Raw genomic sequence first — 21,035 nt, 5'->3', positions numbered from 1 at the left:
TTCTTTTCTTTTGGAAGGTATGCACAATCCATGAAAATCTTTCTTGTTAAGATTATAATAAAGCTGCACGTTTTAGTTGCAATATTTCGTTGGAGATTCTAAAGTCAAGATTTACACAGCAATGAGGCAAAAATATGTTATAGATTTGATTATTATGGAGATGAGAAGGACGCTAAAATATGGTATTGTTTCTCTTTGTACACTAAGGTCACTTGTTCATGTTAACATTTTTTATTGGTTCCCCTTTCTCTGAGCTAGTGTTGTATGGTCGAATGTAAGTGTGCATTGAGCACACACACAGTGGACAAAATCCCCCATTCCGTGAATTTTTCATGTGCCTATTGTTCTGGGCAGTGAACCCAGCTTGCTTTAAGTATTTGTTGTTTGAATAGTGTCCCAGATTCTCCTTTGAAATGTACAATTCACCCATTTTTATTAACCTGAATATGGAACCATCTGATGGTTTTTTGATAGATTTTTCAGTCACGTCCAGGTAAACATCTTTTTGTTTTAAATAAGTCATTCATTTCTCTGTGCTTTCAGGACTTATGGTGTACGAATTAGAAAGCAAATCCTCACAAGGTTAAATTTTAATAATGGAGTTTATTATTTTAAAACAAGTGGCATTTTACACTTGTTATGCCAATTTTGAGACCAGACCATTTTTGTTAAAGCTCTACCAAAGGATTTTTGTTATTGCTTTGATTTTTTTAAGTTAATTTATTTTGAGAGAGAGAGCATGAGCAGGGCAGGGGCAGAGAGAGAGGGAGACAGAGAGAATCCCAAGCAGGCTCCACACCCTGTGCTGAGCCCTACACGGGTCTCGATCTCACAACCATGGGATCATGACCTGAGCAGAAATCAAGAGTTAGACACAACCAAATGGGCTACCCAGCCGCCCCTGTTTTGATTTTTTTAATTTTATTTATTTTAATGTTTATTTATTTAAAAAAAATTTTTTTTAACGTTTATTTATTTTTGAGACAGAGAGAGACAAAGCATGAACGGGGGAGGGTCAGGGAGAGGGAGACACAGAATCTGAAACAGGCTCCAGGCTCTGAGCTGTCAGCACAGAGCCTGACACGGGGCTCAAACTCACGGACCGCGAGATCATGACCTGAGCCGAAGTCGGCCGCTTAACCGACTGAGCCACCCAGGCACCCCAATGTTTATTTATTTTTGAGAGTGAGAGAGAGAGAGAGAGAGAGAGAGAGAGAGAGAGAGAGCCTGAGTGGGGGAGGGGCAGAGAGAGAGGGAGACTTGGAAGTAGGCTCCAGGCTCCAAGCTGTCAGCACAGAGCCTGATGCAGGGCAAACCCATGAACCGTGAGATCATGACCTGAGCTGAAGTCAGACGCTTAACCCACTGAGCCACTCAGGTGCCCCGATTTGTTTTTTAAGGAAGAGAAAATCTAGGGTCACTGAAAAGAAACATTTTAAAAGCAAGCTGAACAAAAGTAATTACTCGTATGCACATGAAATACAGTTAGCACCTGCCAATTAAGCCCCACTTGTACCATTTCATAACTGTGTTATCGTGTCACATTATTTAACCTTTCTATAAAAATGGGGATAATAATACCTTTCTCAAAGAATTGTAGTGAGGATTAAATGAGATTGTGTGTGTAAATTGCTTAAACTGTGGCTTGGCATGTAGCAAGTGCCCCCTAAAAATTGTTAATAACGCACATTACACATGCAGTAACGATCACAATGACAATGATACTGCGGTTGCCATGCATGTCAGTGATCAGGATCTAAACTGCAGAATTCTGTTTGGAACTCCTGTGGGATCTAGTACAAATCCCCTTTATTTGTGAGGCTCTCCATCTGGTTATCATCTGCAACTCTCTGTTAAGATACTTGTTTATAGTACCCAGGGTCCTCCCTGTTGGAGAGGTGATGTCTTACATCACCTGACCACCACCACCCTCATCATGAGTGGGGAGAAAACTTCAGCCCGGTGTTTCAAATGCAGCTTAGTACAGTGAAGTCCTGTTTCTCCATCTCAGTTATTTTCTCTTCTGATTTCATTTTCAGCATCTGCAAGGCAGTGAGTTATCTGCCAGCAGGCCCTACGCTCTGAGGCCCACATGCATTAGCACAGAGGCTGCGTCTTTTAGGAGGCCCCTGAAGAATCCCGTTTGAGTCCAGTGCCTATCCCTGAACTAATTCCTGAGGCTGTGGGGGAAAACTAATCTTTTTTTCCATTAATAGGAAAAAAAATCTTTAGTTTAAATAGACTTCATTTTCTTAGAGCAGTTTTGGGTTTAAGTTATTCTTTTTAAAAAGGTCTGTGATGTTTCCTTTTTAAACTTCATTCCCCTCATCCAATACCCCATTGATTCTGTTGGCTCTGCCCCCCCAAATATATTTGGAATCTGTTCGCTTCTTACCAGCCTGACCACTATATGGTCACCCTATATGAATCAGCCTATCTCACACCTGGTCTACTTACTGCAACAGTCTTCAAAGCAGCTTCCTCTGCTTCCACTCTTGGCCTCTCAAAGTGTATTCTACAAAAGCACAGTGATATTTTTAACTATTTTTCCAGATCATATCATGGTTCTGCTTCAAACCCTTCCTTCGTTTCCCAATGTCCTTAGAATAAAATCAACCTCTGGGGCACCCGGGGCGCTCAGTTAAGCATCTGACTCTTGACTTCAGCTCAGGTCATGATCTTCCGGTTCCAGAGACCAACCCCACGTCAGGCTCTTTCTCTCCCTGTGTCTCTGCCCCTTCCCTGCTCACACTTGCTCTCTGTCTGTCTCTCTCAAAATAAATCAATAAACTTAAAAAATGTTTAAAATTAAAGTTTAGGTATAATTTATATTAGCTGGAGATAAAAATCACAGGCTAACACACATAAGAATCTTTTCTTTAATGCATCTAAGATTCTTATAGTACAAAAAAAAAGTACAGAGAATTTTTTAAAGGACAGATTTCAGGGCACTTTCAAATTCTGAAGTGCAATAAAGCTCTTTTGGGTATCCTTCAAAGTTAAAAGACTCTCCTTCAGATTAATGAAAAGATTAGGATTTATAAATCACAACGGGCACTGGAAATATGGTCCATGGTACCTGCATTAGGTTAGGGATAAATGGAGTGTTCACATTTTAGGGAAGGGGACGAAAAGGCACTTTAAGCTCATGTCCATAGCAGTTCTAATGATGTTGATTCAATTTAGAAAGGCATTATTATCTCATTGCTATCTTCTCAAGGCTTAGTCCTCAAACTGTTCATACCGCTACTTCTCTTCTTTATACCACCAGGAGCAAACCTCTGGGAAGAATGGTAATACAGACTGAAATCTAAAACTGTGGGTGGTGCTCTAATTGTTTGCCATGATATACAATGTATAACAAGGAGATTGGCTAATCTAGAAACGAAATAACTCTGCCTCTAGCACAGTATCAGGATGTGCTTATCAAAAAACTTTTTGTGGGGGCGCCTGGGTGGCTCAGTCGGTTGAGCATCCGACTCAGGTAATGATCTCACCATCAGTGGGGTCAAGCCCCGCGTCGGGTCTGTGCTGACAGCTCAGAGTCTGGAGCCTGATTCAGATTCTGGGTCTACTTCTCTCTCCATCCTTTCCTGGCCTGCTCTCTCTCTCTCTCAGAAATAAATAAATAAACATTTAAAAATAATAATAGTAAAATAAAATAAATTTTAAAATTAAAAAATAAATAAATAAAATTTTTGTGGTATAGAAATGCCCAAAACCAATTACTTAGACTCTTTTGAATATATTTTACTTTCAAAATGAAAACATAATAGGCTAACAAACAAAAATTAAATTCTATTTGATCTGTAAAAAATAATTAATATATATTTTTTAAATTTTTTTAATATTTATTTATTTTTGAGAGAGAGACAGAGCATGAGCAGGGGAGGAGCAGAGAGAGAGGGAGACACAGAATCTGAAGCAGGCTCCGGGCTCTCAGCACAGAGCCCGACGTGGGGCTCGACCCCACTGACTGTGAGATCATTACCTGAGTCGGATGCTCAACTGACTGAGCCACCCAGGCACCCCAAAATAATTAATATTTTAATGTTTTTATAAAAACAATTCCTTTCAGATGTTTCAGTTAACCTTTGAGTGACATAAAAAATATTTCAGCATTCTGTAATACCAATATTTTGCACAACTTAAGATAAAACCATTGAGTTTAGCATTTTAAAGAAAAAAAAACAAAATAAAAAAGGAGAATGGTAACTCACAGAGAAGCTATGTAGCTAATAAAGCTTTGTTTTAGAATCTTCTATTTTTAATATTTATTTATTTGTTTATTTATTTATTTACTTTAAATTTTATTTTAGAGAGACAGAGAGAGTGCATGAGTGGGGCATAGGGGCAGAGGGAGAGAGAGAGAGATCCCACAACCTGGGATCATGACCTGAGTCCAAATCAAGAGTTGGACGCTCAACTGACTGAGCCACTCAGGCACCCCTGGAATCTTTTTTTAAAAATACAGAAAGCAAAGAGAAATAACAAATTTGAAATTTGTATTAATAAATTTTAACATACCTCTCTCAATAATTGATAAAAAATTAGCTACAGAGTCAATAATGATATGTAAAATTTGAACAATATAATGAACCAACTTGATCTAAAGGATCTTTCTAAAACACACCACTCAACAACAGCAGGATACATGTTTTTCCAGTGCACAAGGAACATTTATGAAGACATATCATAATCTGGGCCATAAAACAATTCTCAGCAAATGTAAAAGAACTCAAATCATACAAGATGTGCTCTCTGACCACAAATGAATTATGTCAGAAATCAGTAGCAGAAAGAAGTCTGAAATATGTTCAAATGTCTTGAAACTAAACACACACTTCTTTTTTTTTAATGAAATTTATTGTCAAATTGGTTTCCATACAAGACACACCCTTCTATATAACCCACAGAGCAAAGAAGAAACCAAAAGTGAAAAGAGAAAGTATTTTAAACTGAATGAAAATGAATTCAGGAGATATAAAAATTTGTGGCATAGAGCTAGTGCAGTACTTAGAATGAAATTTACAGAACCAAAGAAGTTGAAGTAGAAAAGAAAGGTCTTAAATCAATGATCTAGCCATCCACTTTAAGAAACTGGAAAAGGAAGAGCAAATGAAATTCAAAGTAAGCAGAAGAAAGGAAATAATAAGGACCAGGGGTAAAGCACATAAACTCAAAACACTAAAAACAATAGAGAAATTAAGTGAAGCCAAAGCTGGTTTTCTGAAAAGGTAAATAAAACTGATAAACTTCAGATCAAGTTTATCGAAACAAAAAGAGAAGACAAATAACCAATATGCAGAATGAGAAAGGTGAGATCGGTGCAGACTCTACAAATATTAAAGGACTAATAAGAAAATTATGTTTCAATTTGCAAAATTTTTAAATTTATGACAATAAATTTGACGACTTAGAAAAAATGAACAAATTTCTTGGAAGACACAAATTAACAAAACTCTCCCAAGAAGAAACAGATAAGCTAAATAGACCTATATTTATTAAGGAAATTATATTTGTAATTAAAAACCTTCCCAGAAGGAAAATCTAGGCTTAAAAGTCTTTACTAGTGAATACTATCAAACATTTAAGGAAGCAATAATGCAATTTCTACCCAAACTCTCCCCCAATATTGAAGAGGTGGGAATTCCAACTCTTTTTTCTTTTAAGTTTATTTATTTATTCTGAGACAGAGAGTGTGCACGCAAGCGGGCAGGGGCAGAGAGAAGGAGAGACAGAATCCCAAGCAGACTTTGCACTGTTAATGCAGAGCCTGATGTGGGGCTTGAACCCAGAACTGTGAGACCATAACCTGAACCAAGACCAAGAGTTGGACACTCAACCAACCAACTGTGCCACCCAGGTGCCCTCAACTCATTTTTTGAGGCCAATATTGTTCTTATACAAAATCCAAACAAAGTTATTGTAAATAGAGAATACAAACCAATATCCCCCATGAACACAGATGCAAAAATTCTTAATTTTTTTAAATGTTTACTTATTTTTGAGAGAGAGAGAGAGAGAGAGAGCAAGCAATCATGAGTGGGGTAGAGGCAGAGAGACAGAGGGAGAGAGAGAATCCCAAGTAGGCTCTGCATCATCAGCACGGAGACTGATGCGGGGCTCGAGCCCACGAACGGTGAGATTGTGACCTGAGTCGAAACCAAGAGTCGGAAGCTCAACCCACTGAGCCAACCAGGTGCCCCAAAAATTCTTAACAAAATTTTAGCAGATCTAATCCAACAATATATAGGAAGTATAGTAAATCATAACTAAGTGGGATTTATCCCAGGCACCGAACATTGATGTTAACATTTTTTTTTTTTAATTTTAGAGAGAGAGAGAAAGAGAGGGAGGGAGGGGCAGAGGGAGAGAAAGAAAATCTCAAGCAGGCTCCATGCTCATCACAGAGCCAGACCTGGGGCTCAATACCATGACCCTGGGATCATGACCTGAACCAAAATCAAGAGTTGGACGCCCAATCAACTGAGGCATCCAGACGCCCCAATTTTAACATTCTTATATCAATCATTGTAATTCACCAGATTAATGTAGAAGGAAAAAATGATACAATAATCTCAACAGATGTAAAATTAGGCATCCATTGCTAATGAAAATCCTCAGAAAACTATGACTAGAAGGGAAATTTTCAATGTGATAAAAGGCACCCATGGAAAATCTGCAGGTAATATCACACATAATGGTGAAAAACTGAATGCGTTCCTCCTAAGATCAGGAACAAGGCAGAGATGTTTGCTCTCACTATTTCAATTTAACTTTGTACTGGAGGCTCTAGCTAGTGCAATAAGGCAAAGACAAACAACAGACAGACAGACAGACAGATAGACATAGAGATTGGAAAGAGGATTAAAATATCATCTCTCTTTCTTGGGGGGACGACATCATCATGTAGAAATCCTATCAAATTTATAAAAAAAATCTCTTAGAACTAAACTGTGAATTTAGCAAAGCTACAGGATACAAAATCAATAGGGAAAAATCAATATAAACTAGCAATAAACAATCAGAAATTAAAAATTTTAAGATATTATCAACTATAAGAGAATCAACGATATGAAGAATCTAGGCATATGTGTCTCTAAGATACATGACTACGGGATAGAAGGAACATACTTAAAGATCATAAAAGCCATTTATGAAAAGCCCACAGCTAACATCATCCTCAACGGGGAAAAACTGAGAGCTTTTTCCCTGAGATCAGGAACACGACAGGGATGCCCACTCTCACCGCTGTTGTTTAACATAGTGCTGGAAGTTCTAGCATCAGCAATCAGACAACAAAAGGAAATCAAAGGCATCAAAATTGGCAAAGATGAAGTCAAGCTTTCGCTTTTTGCAGATGACATGATATTATACATGGAAAATCCGATAGACTCCACCAAAAGTCTGCTAGAATTGATACATGAATTCAGCAAAGTCGCAGGATACAAAATCAATGTACAGAAATCAGTTGCATTCTTATACACTAACAATGAAGCAACAGAAAGACAAATAAAGAAACTGATCCCATTCACAATTGCACCAAGAAGCATAAAATACCTAGGAATAAATCTAACCAAAGATGTAAAGGATCTGTATGCTGAAAACTATAGAAAGCTTACGAAGGAAATTGAAGAAGATTTAAAGAAATGGAAAGACATTCCCTGCTCATGGATTGGAAAAATAAATATTGTCAAAATGTCAATACTACCCAAAGCTATCTACACATTCAATGCAATCCCAATCAAAATTGCACCAGCATTCTTCTCGAAACTAGAACAAGCAATCCTAAAATTCACATGGAACCACAAAAGGCCCCGAATAGCCAAAGGAATTTTGAAGAAGAAGACCAAAGCAGGAGGCATCACAATCCCAGACTTTAGCCTCTACTACAAAGCTGTCATTATCAAGACAGCATGGTATTGGCACAAAAACAGACACATAGACCAATGGAATAGAATAGAAACCCCAGAACTAGACCCACAAACGTATGGTCAACTCATCTTTGACAAAGCAGGAAAGAACATCCAATGGAAAAAAGACAGCCTCTTTAACAAATGGTGCTGGGAGAACTGGACAGCAACATGCAGAAGGTTGAAACTAGACCACTTTCTCACACCATTCACAAAAATAAACTCAAAATGGATAAAGGACCTGAATGTGAGACAGGAAACCATCAAAACCTTAGAGGAGAAAGCAGGAAAAGACCTCTCTGACCTCAGCCGTAGCAGTCTCTTACTTGACACATCCCCAAAGGCAAGGGAATTAAAAGCAAAAGTGAATTACTGGGACCTTATGAAGATAAAAAGCTTCTGCACAGCAAAGGAAACAACCAACAAAACTAAAAGGCAACCAACGGAATGGGAAAAGATATTTGCAAATGACATATCGGACAAAGGGCTAGTATCCAGAATCTATAAAGAGCTCACCAAACTCCACACCCGAAAAACAAATAACCCAGTGAAGAAATGGGCAGAAAACATGAATAGACACTTCTCTAAAGAAGACATCCAGATGGCCAACAGGCACATGAAAAGATGTTCAGCGTCGCTCCTTATCAGGGAAATACAAATCAAAACCACACTCAGGTATCACCTCACGCCAGTCAGAGTGGCCAAAATGAACAAATCAGGAGACTATAGATGCTGGCGAGGATGTGGAGAAACGGGAACCCTCTTGCACTGTTGGTGGGAATGCAAATTGGTGCAGCCGCTCTGGAAAGCAGTGTGGAGGTTCCTCAGAAAATTAAAAATAGACCTACCCTATGACCCAGCAATAGCACTGCTAGGAATTTATCCAAGGGATACAGGAGTACTGATGCATAGGGGCACTTGTACCCCAATGTTCATAGCAGCACTCTCAACAATAGCCAAATTATGGAAAGAGCCTAAATGTCCATCAACTGATGAATGGATAAAGAAATTGTGGTTTATATACACAATGGAATACTACGTGGCAATGAGAAAAAATGAAATATGGCCTTTTGTAGCAACGTGGATGGAACTGGAGAGTGTGATGCTAAGTGAAATAAGCCATACAGAGAAAGACAGATACCATATGGTTTCACTCCTATGTGGATCCTGAGAAACTTAACAGGAACCCATGGGGGAGGGGGAGAAAAAAAGAAAAAAAAAAAAAAAAGAGGTTAGAGTGGGAGAGAGCCAAAGCATAAGAGACTGTTAAAAACTGAGAACAAACTGAGGGTTGATGGGGGGTGGGAGGGAGGAGAGGGTGGGTGATGGGTATTGAGGAGGGCACCTTTTGGGATGAGCACTGGGTGTTTATGGAAACCAATTTGACAATAAATTTCATATATTATAAAAAAAATAAGATACATGACTAGGATACACTAAAAACAAAACACTGGCGAGAGAAATTAAAGATACTATTATTATTATTAGTATTATTATTATTATTATCGGATTGGATAATTCTTCATTGTAGGGACTGTTCTGTGCTTTGTAGAACGTTTACCAGCATTCCTGACCTTCATCTACTAGATGCCCGAATCACCCTTGCCCTGAGGTGTGATAAACAAAAATGTGTCCAAATACACACACACACACATCCCCCCAAAAATCCCACAAAAATGTGTCTAGATACTGTTATATCTGTTACCCCCAACTGAGAACCACTCATCAAAATAAATGGAGATATGCACCATGTTTATGGACTGGGAGACTCAATATTTTTGAAATATTGATCCTCTCCAAATCAATCTATAGGGTCAATGTGATCCCAGTCGAATCACCAGCAGGCTTTTTGTCTACACTGACAAGTGGATTCTAAAATGTGTATGAGAATACAAAGGACCTAGAATAGCCAGAATGATTTTGAAAAAGAAGGACAAAGTTGGAGGACTTTCACTACAAGATTTTAAAACTTATAAAGAGCTGCTGTGATCAAGACAGCATGGAGTGGGCTGAGGTATCGGTAGGAGCAGCTGGGCGGTGGGAGGAGCTGACAATTAAGCTGATCAAGATGACAACCTCCCCAAAGCACAGAGTCTGTGGCAGAGCCCATGGGGGAAGAGCCAACAGGGAGTCTAGCCAGGATCAGTGAAGTTCTGGACAAGGAGCTGGAGGAAGGGGGCTTTGACAAAGCCTATGTGATGTCCTTGGCCAGTTTCTGGTGCTAAAGAAAGATGAAGATCTCTTCGGGAATGGCTCAAGGACACACATGGTGCCAATGCCCCGCAATCCTGGGACTGCTTCGGGTGCCTCCCAGAGTGGTGTGACACCTTTCTGTGAGGCTCTCTAGGGAGCCCCCAATCTCTAGTCCCAGCACTGGGTCTCCAGAGTTTGCAGCCATGTGGGGACTGCCCCCTGTCCTCTACGAAGGAAGATATTGTTGTCATACTCACCTGTGATATACTTCAAGATCTTTGGGGAGTTCGCTCCCCTCCCCATTTCAGCTTTTTTGGAATTCTGACTCTTACATGCATCTCCCTTCTTCTTCCCCTGCCAGTTTCATGTAGACAATTATCAGCTTGTCTGAGTGGATTCCCAGCCTTTCCCTCATCCCCACTTCCGTCTCTAGTCTGTTTTATGCTATGTGGCTCCTTTTATGTCTCTGCAAAGTTTTTTATATCAATAAAGTTAGTGGACTTCAAAACAAATGGTATTGGTCTTAAAGTAGACAAATAGATGAATGGAACAGAATAGAAAATTCAGACATAGACCCACATATATTTGATCAATAGATTTCAATAAATTGCCAAGGAAATTAAATGGAGAAAGAACAGGGTTCTCAACAAACAACGTTGGAATAAGTGGAAATCTATATGCAAAAAATGAACCTTGATCAATACCTTGTACCTCATACAAAAGTTAGCTTGAAATGAATCATAAACCAAGCATAAAATGTAAAACTATAAAATTTCTAGAAGAAAACATAGAATATTTTTGTGACCTTGGGTTAAGCAGCACTTTCTTAGAACATGAAAGAACAGTTTGATAGTTTGGGCTTATTTGGCAAAATTTAAAGATTTCTGGTCTTCAAAAGACACTTATTAACATAGAAAGACAAGATATAGATTGGGACAACATACTTACAAAGTACCTCTATAAGAAAGACTTGTATTTCAGATACGTAGGAACTCCCAAATTTAATTACAAAAAAAGCAAACAACTCAATAAAAAAATGGGCAAAAGATTTCAATAGACACTTCACCAAAAATATACAGACGGTAATTAAGGACATAAAACATGTTCAACGTCAGTAGTCACTAGGGCAATGCAAATCAAAACCATAAGATACCATTTCACACACACTAGAATGGCTATAATAAAAAAGACAGACAATGATAAGTGTTGACAAGAATGTGGAGAAGTGGGAACCTTCATATATTGCTAGTGGGAAATAAAAAGGTACAATCCCTTTGAGAAAGAGTTTGGTGGTATCTTAAAATGTTAAACATATGCCTACTACTCTACTATTTGAAATTGACCTAAGAAAATGAAGGCATGGGTCCACAAAAAGACTTGTACATGAATGTTCACAGCAGTTTTGTTTGTAATAGCCAAAAAACTGGAAACAATAAAACAGCTGGTGTATAAATAAACAACCTGTGGCATATCCATACAAGGGAATACTACTCAGTAACAAAAGAAAACAAACTATTGCTACCCACAACGTCGTGGATAAAAAACTCAGAATAATTATGCTGAGTGAATGAAGCCCAGACAGAAACAAAGAGTACTTACTATATGATTCCATGTATATAAATTTCTAGAAAATGCAAACTAACAGAGCAACAGAAAGCAGATCAGTGGTTGATTGCCTGTGTGTTAGTGGGGCAAGAGACAGCAGGGAGGATTATAGAAGGGAAGAAGGAAACTTTTGGGGATGATAAGCATGTGATAATTTCACAGATACATGCATGTATCAAAACTTTTCCAATCGTACACTTTAAATCTGCCCAGTTTATTAAAAAATTTTTTTAACATTTATTTATTTTTGAGAGACAGAGAGAGACAAAGCACAAGTGGGGAGGGGCAGAGAGAGAAGGAGACACAGAATCCGAAGCAGGCTCTAGGCTCCGAGCTGTCAGCACAGAGCCCAATGCGGGGCTCGAACTCACAAGGCTCGAACTCACAAACCATGAGATCGTGACCTGAGCCAAAGTTGGACACTTAACCGACTGAGCCACCCAGGCGCCCCACATCTGCCCAGTTTATTTTATGTCAATTATATCTCAATACAGCAGTAACAAAATAATAATGACAAAAAGAGAGATGGCTAAAGAGACATAATGGTTGAAGTTTGATGTTAGAAAGTTAACCTTCTCTGACATCATTACCCCCGACAGTTGTCTGCTGGTTCCAGGTTATCCACCTAAACATGCAAACTGCTAGGGTTCAAAAATGCACCCAGAGGCAGCTGGCAACTCAGTTAATTCCTCTTCTTAAACAACTGTATACTTGAGAGAGGATCACTTCTGAAAAAAAAATTTTTTTTAATGTTTGTATTTCTTTTTGAAGGAAAGAGAGAGACAGAGCAAGAGTGGGGGAGGAGCAGAGAGAGAGGGAGACATAGAATTTGAAGCAGGCTCCAGGCTCTAAGCTGTCAGCACAGAACCAATGTGGGGCTTGAACCCATGATCTGTGAGATCATGACCTGAGCCGAAGTGGGACACTCGACCGACCAAGCCACCCAGGCGCCCCGAGAGAGCATCACTTTTGAATTAAATCCTCATTGAAAAGTTCTATCCAGGGTCTCACTTCAAGAAAGCATTTTCCCAGGGCCATACATCTGTTTTTATCCCTCTGCTAAAATTTGCTTCCCACCCAACCCTGGCTTCATTATTTTGTTAGGCCAGACAAAATTCACCTCCTGTGTGTGTGTGAAGCCCTCTCTGGTCCTCCGGTTCTTAGCACCACATTCAGTAGCCATTAACCATCTGGCTCATAATGCCAGCATGTAGGTGCTGTAACAAAATGCCCTGACCCCACTTCCTTACCCCCATCATGAATTTCACCTAAAAGAAAGTAAGCTTGCATTTTGAAATGTAAAGTTTACAATTAAGACAAACCGGTTCAGAGAAAAGATGTGCCAGCACTTGGAACCACACAAGGATTCCCGAGCCAAACAGATTATTACCTAATTGAAAATATTAGTGGGTCAGAGATAGAAACAGAGAGGGAGTACATGAGAAGAGAGGTGCACGCTCACCATCCGGGGAATAAAGAACCCATTTGTATCCTGTTACTCTGTTTAAAGCTATTAAAGTTTACAAAATCTGGAATCCACTGATTACTTTCCCTTGTTTTAAATTCAAGTTTCATAAACAATCTTTTGGTTATAATTTGTTTTCCAAATGTGGCAAGTATGCCAAGAGACCTTACTAGAGTAACAGAAGAGGGTCTAGTTCCCCGAGATGTTAGAATCCTCATTTTAATTTTTGAGAATAAATCCTCATAATAATTTGTCATTCTGGGTTTAGATAGCAGTCTTGTGGATTTGTTTAATATCAGCCTGAGAAACAGACTCGACAAGGTAAGACTAGATTCTTTTTTTTTTTTAATTTTTAATGCTTATTTTTGAGAGAGAGGGGGGGGGAGGGGTAGAGAGAGAGGGAGACACAGAATCTGAAACAGGCTCCAGGCTCTGAGATGTCAGCACAAAGCCCAATGCAGGACTCGAACCCACGAACCGTGAGATCATGACCTAAGCTAAAGTCGGACGCCCAACCAACTGAGCCACCCAGGTGCCCCAAGACCAGATTCTAACATATTTTCCAAGATAATGTCACCTTGTATGGCTTCTTAGGACACAGTCCATTTTCCCTGAAGAGATCCTTTTAATTCATTCATTCATTTCTCATTTTCCCACTTCACCCTTCTGTTATAGCACTTACTCCATAACTGGTGTAGAACTATAGATTCTGAGCTACTTGAGGGCAGTTTTGCATCCAGTTTTGTCCTGGCCTCCACCATCGTTGCTCAATAAATAACAGAAGTAAATTGAATCTGGATAATGTGCAGAGGTGTTTTCTTCCATTTTTAAAACTGATTTGATAGTCAGAAAATTAGATACCAAAAACGCCCCTTCTCAAGGACAAGTCTCTCATACTCATAAACCTCTAATACTGTAGATAAGACAGGTGTGTTTTCAAAAGTAAAGGGGCACCCTGCTGGCTCCATTGGTAGAGCAGTTGACTTTTGATTGTGGAGTTGTGAGTTCAAGTCCCACATTGGGGGTGAAGCCTCCTTAAAAAAGAATAAAAAATGAAAGTATGCCACACAGGGGTGCTTGGGTGGCTCAGTTGGCTAAGCATCTGACTTTAGTTCAAGTCATGATCTCATGGTTCATGGGTTCAAGCCCTGCATCTGGCTCTGCAGTGACAGTGTGGAGCCTGCTTGGGATTCTCCCTCTCCCCCTCTCTCTCTGCCCCTCCCCTGCTCGTGCTCTCTCTCTTTCTCAAATAAATAAGTAAACTTAAAAAAAAAAATGCTGCGCATTCCTACAGAATTTTTCAATGGGGGTCAGAGTAGCAGCACCAACCTCAGTGAAGTTCCTGACACAGTTTCATTTGGGAATTCCTGAAATGTTAAAAAAAAAAAAAAATTTCAAGGCTCCTCGTTACATCAACTAAGATGAATATGGAGGTCTGTCAGATGAATAGCCATTAAGGAAATAATTAAAGTGTGCTGTCTATTTAAACAATTAAACCACAATGTAGAGAACCAAATTCTAATTTGGTAACTTTTTGTTACCAAAGACTGTAAAAAAAAAAAAAAAAAAAAAAAAAATCACATCTTTATAATGAGTCATGATCCATTTTAAATTTTGCAATGGCATTGCTCTTTTGATGAAAAGCGTTCACCACAGTGTATGTACAAACAGTTGAAAAGACTTTAAATTATAGATATATGTTCAGATTAAAATTTTTTTGTTTCAAGCTTTAAAAAAAAAAACCCAAAGTAGTCTGTGAAAACTATTCAACACTGCAGAGATACACATGTTAAAAAAAAAAAAAAAAAAAAAAGTAATTGTTTGGGCTAAAATTCCATGTTATAAAAAATCAAATAATGAATACTTTTGCCTTGTTCCTTATTTTTTTTAAGTTTTAATTTTAATTCCAGTTAGTTAACAGACAGTGTTATATTAGTTTTAGGTGTGGCCTCATACTTTCTTAAAAGCAGTAATTTTTTATGGGTATCTTAATAGACATATGATTCCATTAAGCACTGCCAATTGAATGACTTTGACTCAGTTTTCTCACAGTGGGCAGTGTGATGAGTAAATACAACGAAGTGTGAATAAACTAGTTTCCTAATTCACAAATAAAGCATAGTCCTAAACACAGAAAACAGATTCCATTAATATTTCGTTCTGTAATTAATCCTCAAAAGATCCAAATCGTGATTTTATGCATAGGAAATTGAGGCCCAGAGAAACCAAGTTACTTTTTTCATTTCCCAGGTAGTTGACCGCAGCTTAGAGACCAAAGCCACCACTGCCCTGCAGTATGATTTGGGACTCCTGGGTTCCCATAAAAGAGTAAGCTAAAAATGCTAAGGCAAGGAAAGGCTTGTTTCAAAAACGGCGGTAGCACAATCTCTTTTCCAAAAAATCATATGCATGGCAGATTTTTGTCCTGCTGATGCTACATGAAGAAAATGTGGGCCTAATCTGTCCAGTCTTCCATTTCAGCGCAAAGGAAGGGGCTGGGTTAAGTGGAGATTGTCCTGCACGCCTCATCCGGCCAACAGGCATGGCCACAGCTCTGCAGGGGAAGAGAGGTGGCCTAGGAAGAAAGAACCATCACCAACCCCACCGTGCTGTTTGTCTCTTTGATAAATAAAAATTATATAGATACACAGATAAAGAGGGTGTGAGAGAAAGCAGCGCGTACTCGCGCGCGTTTCCTGATCTGCTTTTACCTTCCCTAATGCTTCCACCCTGGCATGGCCTTCTGCATCATGTGCTCATCTCTCCATCAACAGACATGGCCTTCAACCTCATCTCCACCAACAAAACGGGCGTCTACGCATCCGGCAAAGACCTTGGATGGGACAGAGACGCGTTTCCCCAGCTTTAGTCCGGTATAACGCGGAGCCACACCTTGATTTCTAGGCAACTCCCCCACTGGCTTTTCTCCGCCCTGCCCCGCCACCGGCCGCATCAACGCCCCGCAAACCCTCTGCCTGGTGCCCTCCAACCCCTGTCCTAGCTGATGGCCCTCGGCGCCAACCCCTTCAGCCCCCGGGGCCCAGCCCCGGGAACGGTCCTCCCGCCCAGCGCGCCGCGCGCCCCCGCTCCCCGAACGGACCGCAGCCTCCGGGGCTCCCGCGGGGCTCTCACCTCAGCCAGGGTGCGGCCGCCGCGGCTGCCTCCTCCTCCTCCTCGGCCGCCGCCGCCCAGCTCCCGGCCGCCTCGGGACGCCGTCGTGCCCGGCCAGGGGAGCGCCGCGAGGGCGGTGGGGCTCGCGCCGCGTCCCCGGGCCAGTAGGGCGCGCGGTGCGCCCGGCGGGACGCGCGGCGGCAGCAGCTGCAGCCGCAGCGGCGGCGGCGGCAGCAGGACTCGCTGTCGGTCCTCTTCATGGATTTCCCGGGCCTGGCAGCGCCTGTCCCGGTGACCGACCCTGCTTGGTTTCCCCACGGTCTTCGCGCGCTGCCAGGGAGCATCCTCTAGGCGCGGATTGCGGCGGAAACCTGGAAGGACCAGGCCTGCTCCGCGGCTGCCTCGGCCACCTGCTCCTCCCAGATTGCTCTTGTCCCTCGCCCACAAACACTCCCCGCGGTCTCTTCACCCTCTATCATCACCCCATCCTCTCTCCACCCACTACCTCAACCTGGAAACCTTTTCATTCCCACATGGCACTCTTTTTCGTCTTCCTATCCACTCCATGGTCACCGCCCTCAATTTCCAACCTTAAAAAGTTTCTCCTTTTCACACTCCCTCTCTCCAAATTTTCCCGGGTTTTGTCTTCCTCCTCCCTCCAACTCAGGCATCCTCTTCTATGTTACATTATTCTTTCCTCAGAATCACTACTTCCCCAGGCTGTTGGCGAACCCCTTTTCTCCCACTCTCCCTGTTTCTCCTTCTTAAACTCTTTTATCCCCTCAATTTTCCCTTTAGTTGTTGTAAAAATCTTTTTCTTAAATAACCTCAGTTTTCCTTTCATTTGAGACTTTCGGATTGCCATTTTTCATGCAGAACTCCTAGTAAAGCCTATATAGCTTGGTATCCAATATCCAGTCAAGGGAATGTAGTCATGGTTAAAAAATAAAAAGTTCAGGGGCGCCTGGGTGGCTCAGTCGGTTAAGCGTCTGACTTCGGCTCAGGTCATGATCTTACAGTTCGTGAGTTTGAGCCCCGCGTCGGGCTCTGTGCTGACAGCTCACAGCCTGGAGCCTGCTTCGGATTCTGTGTCTCCCTCTCTCTCTGCCCCTCCCCTGTTCATGCTCTGTCTCTCTCTGTCTCAAAAATAAATAAATAAAAAAAGAATGTTCTTCTTAAAAAAAAATTAAAATAAAATAAAAATAAAAAAAATTTAAAAGTTCATAGGTCAAATAAATTATCCACATCATGTTCCTTCTGAAAAGCCTTTTCTTATAGTCCACTAAGGAAGGAAGCTAGTGAGACCTAGCAGAGCAGAATGCTTCTGTGACACTATTTTATGTACACAAGGCTTAGAAGAGCGGGTTTATCTTTGTAGTGGGCACTGTGGATCCCAAAGTTCAGAGGCAAAAGGCAATATGCCCTATTAATGGATTCCATGTAAACAAAGGAACTCATCCTTAACACATTTTCCTCCCAAATCTGTGTTGTTGTTGTTGTTGTACTCCAACCCTATCATCCACCCACTGCCCAAGCCCCAAATTTGGGAGTGGTCAGAGATTTCTCTCTCTCACTCATTCATCTCATCCAGTCAATTCGACTTCTTGCCCGTTTCTTTATTTTAAGGTGCCTCTTATCATGATTCCAAATGCCTCCAGAAAATGACACTACCCAGTATCTCATCATTCTTTCAAACCTCCCAGCTTAATCTATATCTTTACCTCTTTTTTCCCTCCAGTGTGTCTTACCTGCCCAATTTACCCTATCACTCCCGTCCCTGCTAGAGATTCTCAATTATCTTTTGTTGTCTTTCTTTTTTTTTTTTTTAAGTTTTATTTATTTATTGAGAGAGAGAGAGAGAGAGAGAGAGAGAGAGAGAGAGAATGAGCAGGGGAGAGGCAGAGAGAGGGAGAGAGAATCCCAAGCAGGCTCCACACTGTCAGTGGAAAGCCACGTGACGCAGGGCTCGAACTTACGAAGCATGAGGTCATGACCTGAGAGGAATCAAGAGTCACCCTCTTTTGTTGTCTTTATATCTTTGGCCTCGCCTTCTCCATTAGGTCCATCCCACTCCTGTAAAATAAAGTCCTCTCAGGGCACCTGTGTGGCTCAGTCTGTTAAGCTGCTGACTCTGGCTCAGGTTATGCATGATCTCAGGGTTAGGGAGTTTGAATTCCACTTTCGGCTCTATGCTAACAGCTCAGAGCCAGGAGCCTGTTTCAGATTCTGTGTCTCCCTCTCTCTCTGCCCCTCCCCCGCTCACACTCTGTCTCTCTCCGTCTCTCTCTCTGAAAAAAAAAAAAAAAAAGATGAATAAACGTTAAAAAAATGTTTTTGAAACAAAAAGGGACATCTTGACCAGGAGGCAGGTTTCATAGATCTAATCAGTTCCATAGCTTTTATGCATTGGCAGGAATCATTCTGCAAGGGCTGAAAAGGAACCCACACAAGAGAGGATGGAAGTTATGTCACTAAACAGAACCTACATTCAAATCAGCCCCCAGGTACCAGAAGAGGGGCTTCAAAGGGGGAAATAAAAATGAATAGGTTTTGATTTGCTGGTGGAAAATCAAAATCACTAAACTCATTAAACCACGGTTTAATGAGACTAAACTGAGACTGCCAACCTGTAAATTTCTAAATTTTGTAACAACACACGAAGATCTCAAGTATCCCACCGGAAGAGAGGAAACGATTTCTACAGGTGATTTCCACCTCCACCCACTACATATTAAACACAGTACCATAAACAACTGAAACTATGTTTACAAGTCATAGCTTCAGATAATTGTCCTGAAATGATTGATAAGCAAAAGAGGCTAAAACTGAAAAGGTTTTCTCTTCTTTCTCTATTCAACATTGAATTTCTGCTATGATGTTTGGAAATAGCTATGTGGTTTTGCATTGTCCCAAGAGTTAAACTGGGTTCTGTGATGACATAATTTTGTTTGGGTAGCTCTATTGCCTTGGAATTTACTTAAAAAACTTTTTTGGCTTTGTTAATATTAAGTGTCCTATTACATTTTGGGTTGTTTGAAAGTGAGAGACATCAGAAATTTTGATAGAACAATTCAATATAATGATACTGCAGAAAATATCCGGTAAAAACAGGCGAAGCCCTAGCTGATAAAAAAAAAAAAAAAAAAAAAATCCTGATTCTACCCAGGTACCTGATTAAGAATTCTGCCTGATGGTGGGATGCCTGGGTGGCTGAGTTGGTTAAGTGTCCGACTTTGGCTCAGGTCATGATCCTGCGGTTCATGAGCTCGAGCCCCACGTCGGGCTCTGTGCTGACAGCTCAGAACCTGAAGCTGCTTCAGATTCTGTGTCTCCTTCTCTCTCTGCTCCTCGCCTGCTCACACTCTGTCTCTGCCTCTCAAAAATAAACATTAAAAAAAAAATTAAATGAAGTTCAATTTACTAGTTCTTTCTCTCATGGCTCATATCTGTGTTGTTTCTAAGAAATCATCACCAGAGCTAAGGTCACCTAGATTTTCTCCAATGTTATTTTCTAGGCATTTTCTCCCTTTCTTTTTCTCTTTTTTCTTTCTTTCTTTCTTTCTTTCTTTCTTTCTTTCTTTCTTTCTTTCTTTCAAGTTTATTTATTTTCAGAGTGGGGAAGTGGGAGAGAGAGAATCCCAGACAGGCCCCATGCTGTCAGCCCCAGAGCCTGACTCAGGATCCCATGAATCATGAGATCCTGACCTGAGCTGAATCAAGAGTTGGCTGCTCAACTGACTGAGTCGCCCAGGTGCTCCTCTTCTAGGCATTTTCTAGTTTTGCTTTTACATTTAGGTCTATGATCTACTTTGACTTAATTTTTGTGATAGGTGTAAGGTCTGTATCTAGATTCCTTATTTTGCATGAGATGTCCAGTTGTTCCAGCACATAATTTGTTGAAAAAACTATCTTTTCTACATTGATTTGCCTTCTTCCTCTATAAAAAAATCAGTTGTCCATATTTTGCTGGTCTACTTTTCTCTTCTCTTCTGTTCCACTGATCTATTTGCCTAATGTTCTGTCAATGTCACACTGTCTTGATTACTCAGCTAGTGTTAGTTCTCTGACTTTCTCTTTCAGTATTGTGTTGGCTACTGTTGGTCTCTTGCCTCTCCATATAAACTTTAGAATCAGTTTGTTGATACCCACAAAATAACCCGCTGGTATTTTGAATGAGAATGCATTGAATCTTTAGATCAAGTTGGGAAGAAATGGCACCCTGACAATATTGAGTCTTCCTATCCATGAACATGGAGTATCTTTCCATTTTTCCATTTATTTAGTTCTTTGAATGCTTTCATCAGTAGTTTTTTAGTATATTCCCAGGATTGTGCAACCATCACTATCTAATTTTAGAACATTTTGTTTACCCTAGAAAGAAACCCTGTAGCTATATTAGTCACTCACAATTTCCATCCTCATTACCTACTCTCCCTCTTCCCACTCCTTGGCAAGGGCTAATCTACTTTCTGTCCTTATAGATTTGTTTATTTTAGAGATTTCACATAAATGGAATCATGTAATATGTAGTCCTTTATGTTTGGTTTCTCTCACTTATCATAATGTTTTCAAGGTTTATTCACTCTGTAGCATGTGCCAGGAATTCCTTCTTTTTTATTGCCCAAAATATATCACATTGTATGGAAATGCCACATTTTGATTATTCACCAGTTGATAGATAGACATTTGGATAATTTCCATTTTTTGACTATTATGAATAATGCTGCTATGACATTCATGTACAC

At 40.4% G+C, this 21,035-nt stretch overlaps 1 protein-coding gene and 1 pseudogene across 17 annotated transcripts in view; one reads left to right on the top strand and one right to left on the bottom strand.

Annotated features, from left to right (window-relative positions):
* LOC123598569 (phosphodiesterase 4D interacting protein) overlaps window positions 1-16,565 on the bottom strand; it is a 223,381-nt gene extending 206,816 nt beyond the window's left edge. For all 17 annotated transcript variants that reach the window (XM_045478847.1, XM_045478851.1, XM_045478850.1 and 14 more), the window contains exon 1: window positions 16,312-16,565. In XM_045478847.1, the coding sequence (XP_045334803.1) occupies window positions 16,312-16,550 (239 nt within the window). In that variant the 5' untranslated portion in view covers window positions 16,551-16,565. The remainder of the gene's footprint in view (window positions 1-16,311) is intronic.
* Window positions 9,985-10,253, top strand: LOC123598573 (annotated as a pseudogene).
* Window positions 16,566-21,035: the final 4,470 nt, after the last annotated feature.

This window comes from Leopardus geoffroyi, chromosome C1, assembly GCF_018350155.1.
Source record: "Leopardus geoffroyi isolate Oge1 chromosome C1, O.geoffroyi_Oge1_pat1.0, whole genome shotgun sequence".
Taxonomy (NCBI): Eukaryota; Metazoa; Chordata; class Mammalia; order Carnivora; family Felidae; genus Leopardus; species Leopardus geoffroyi.
This window is presented reverse-complemented; position numbering and strand designations above follow the sequence as displayed.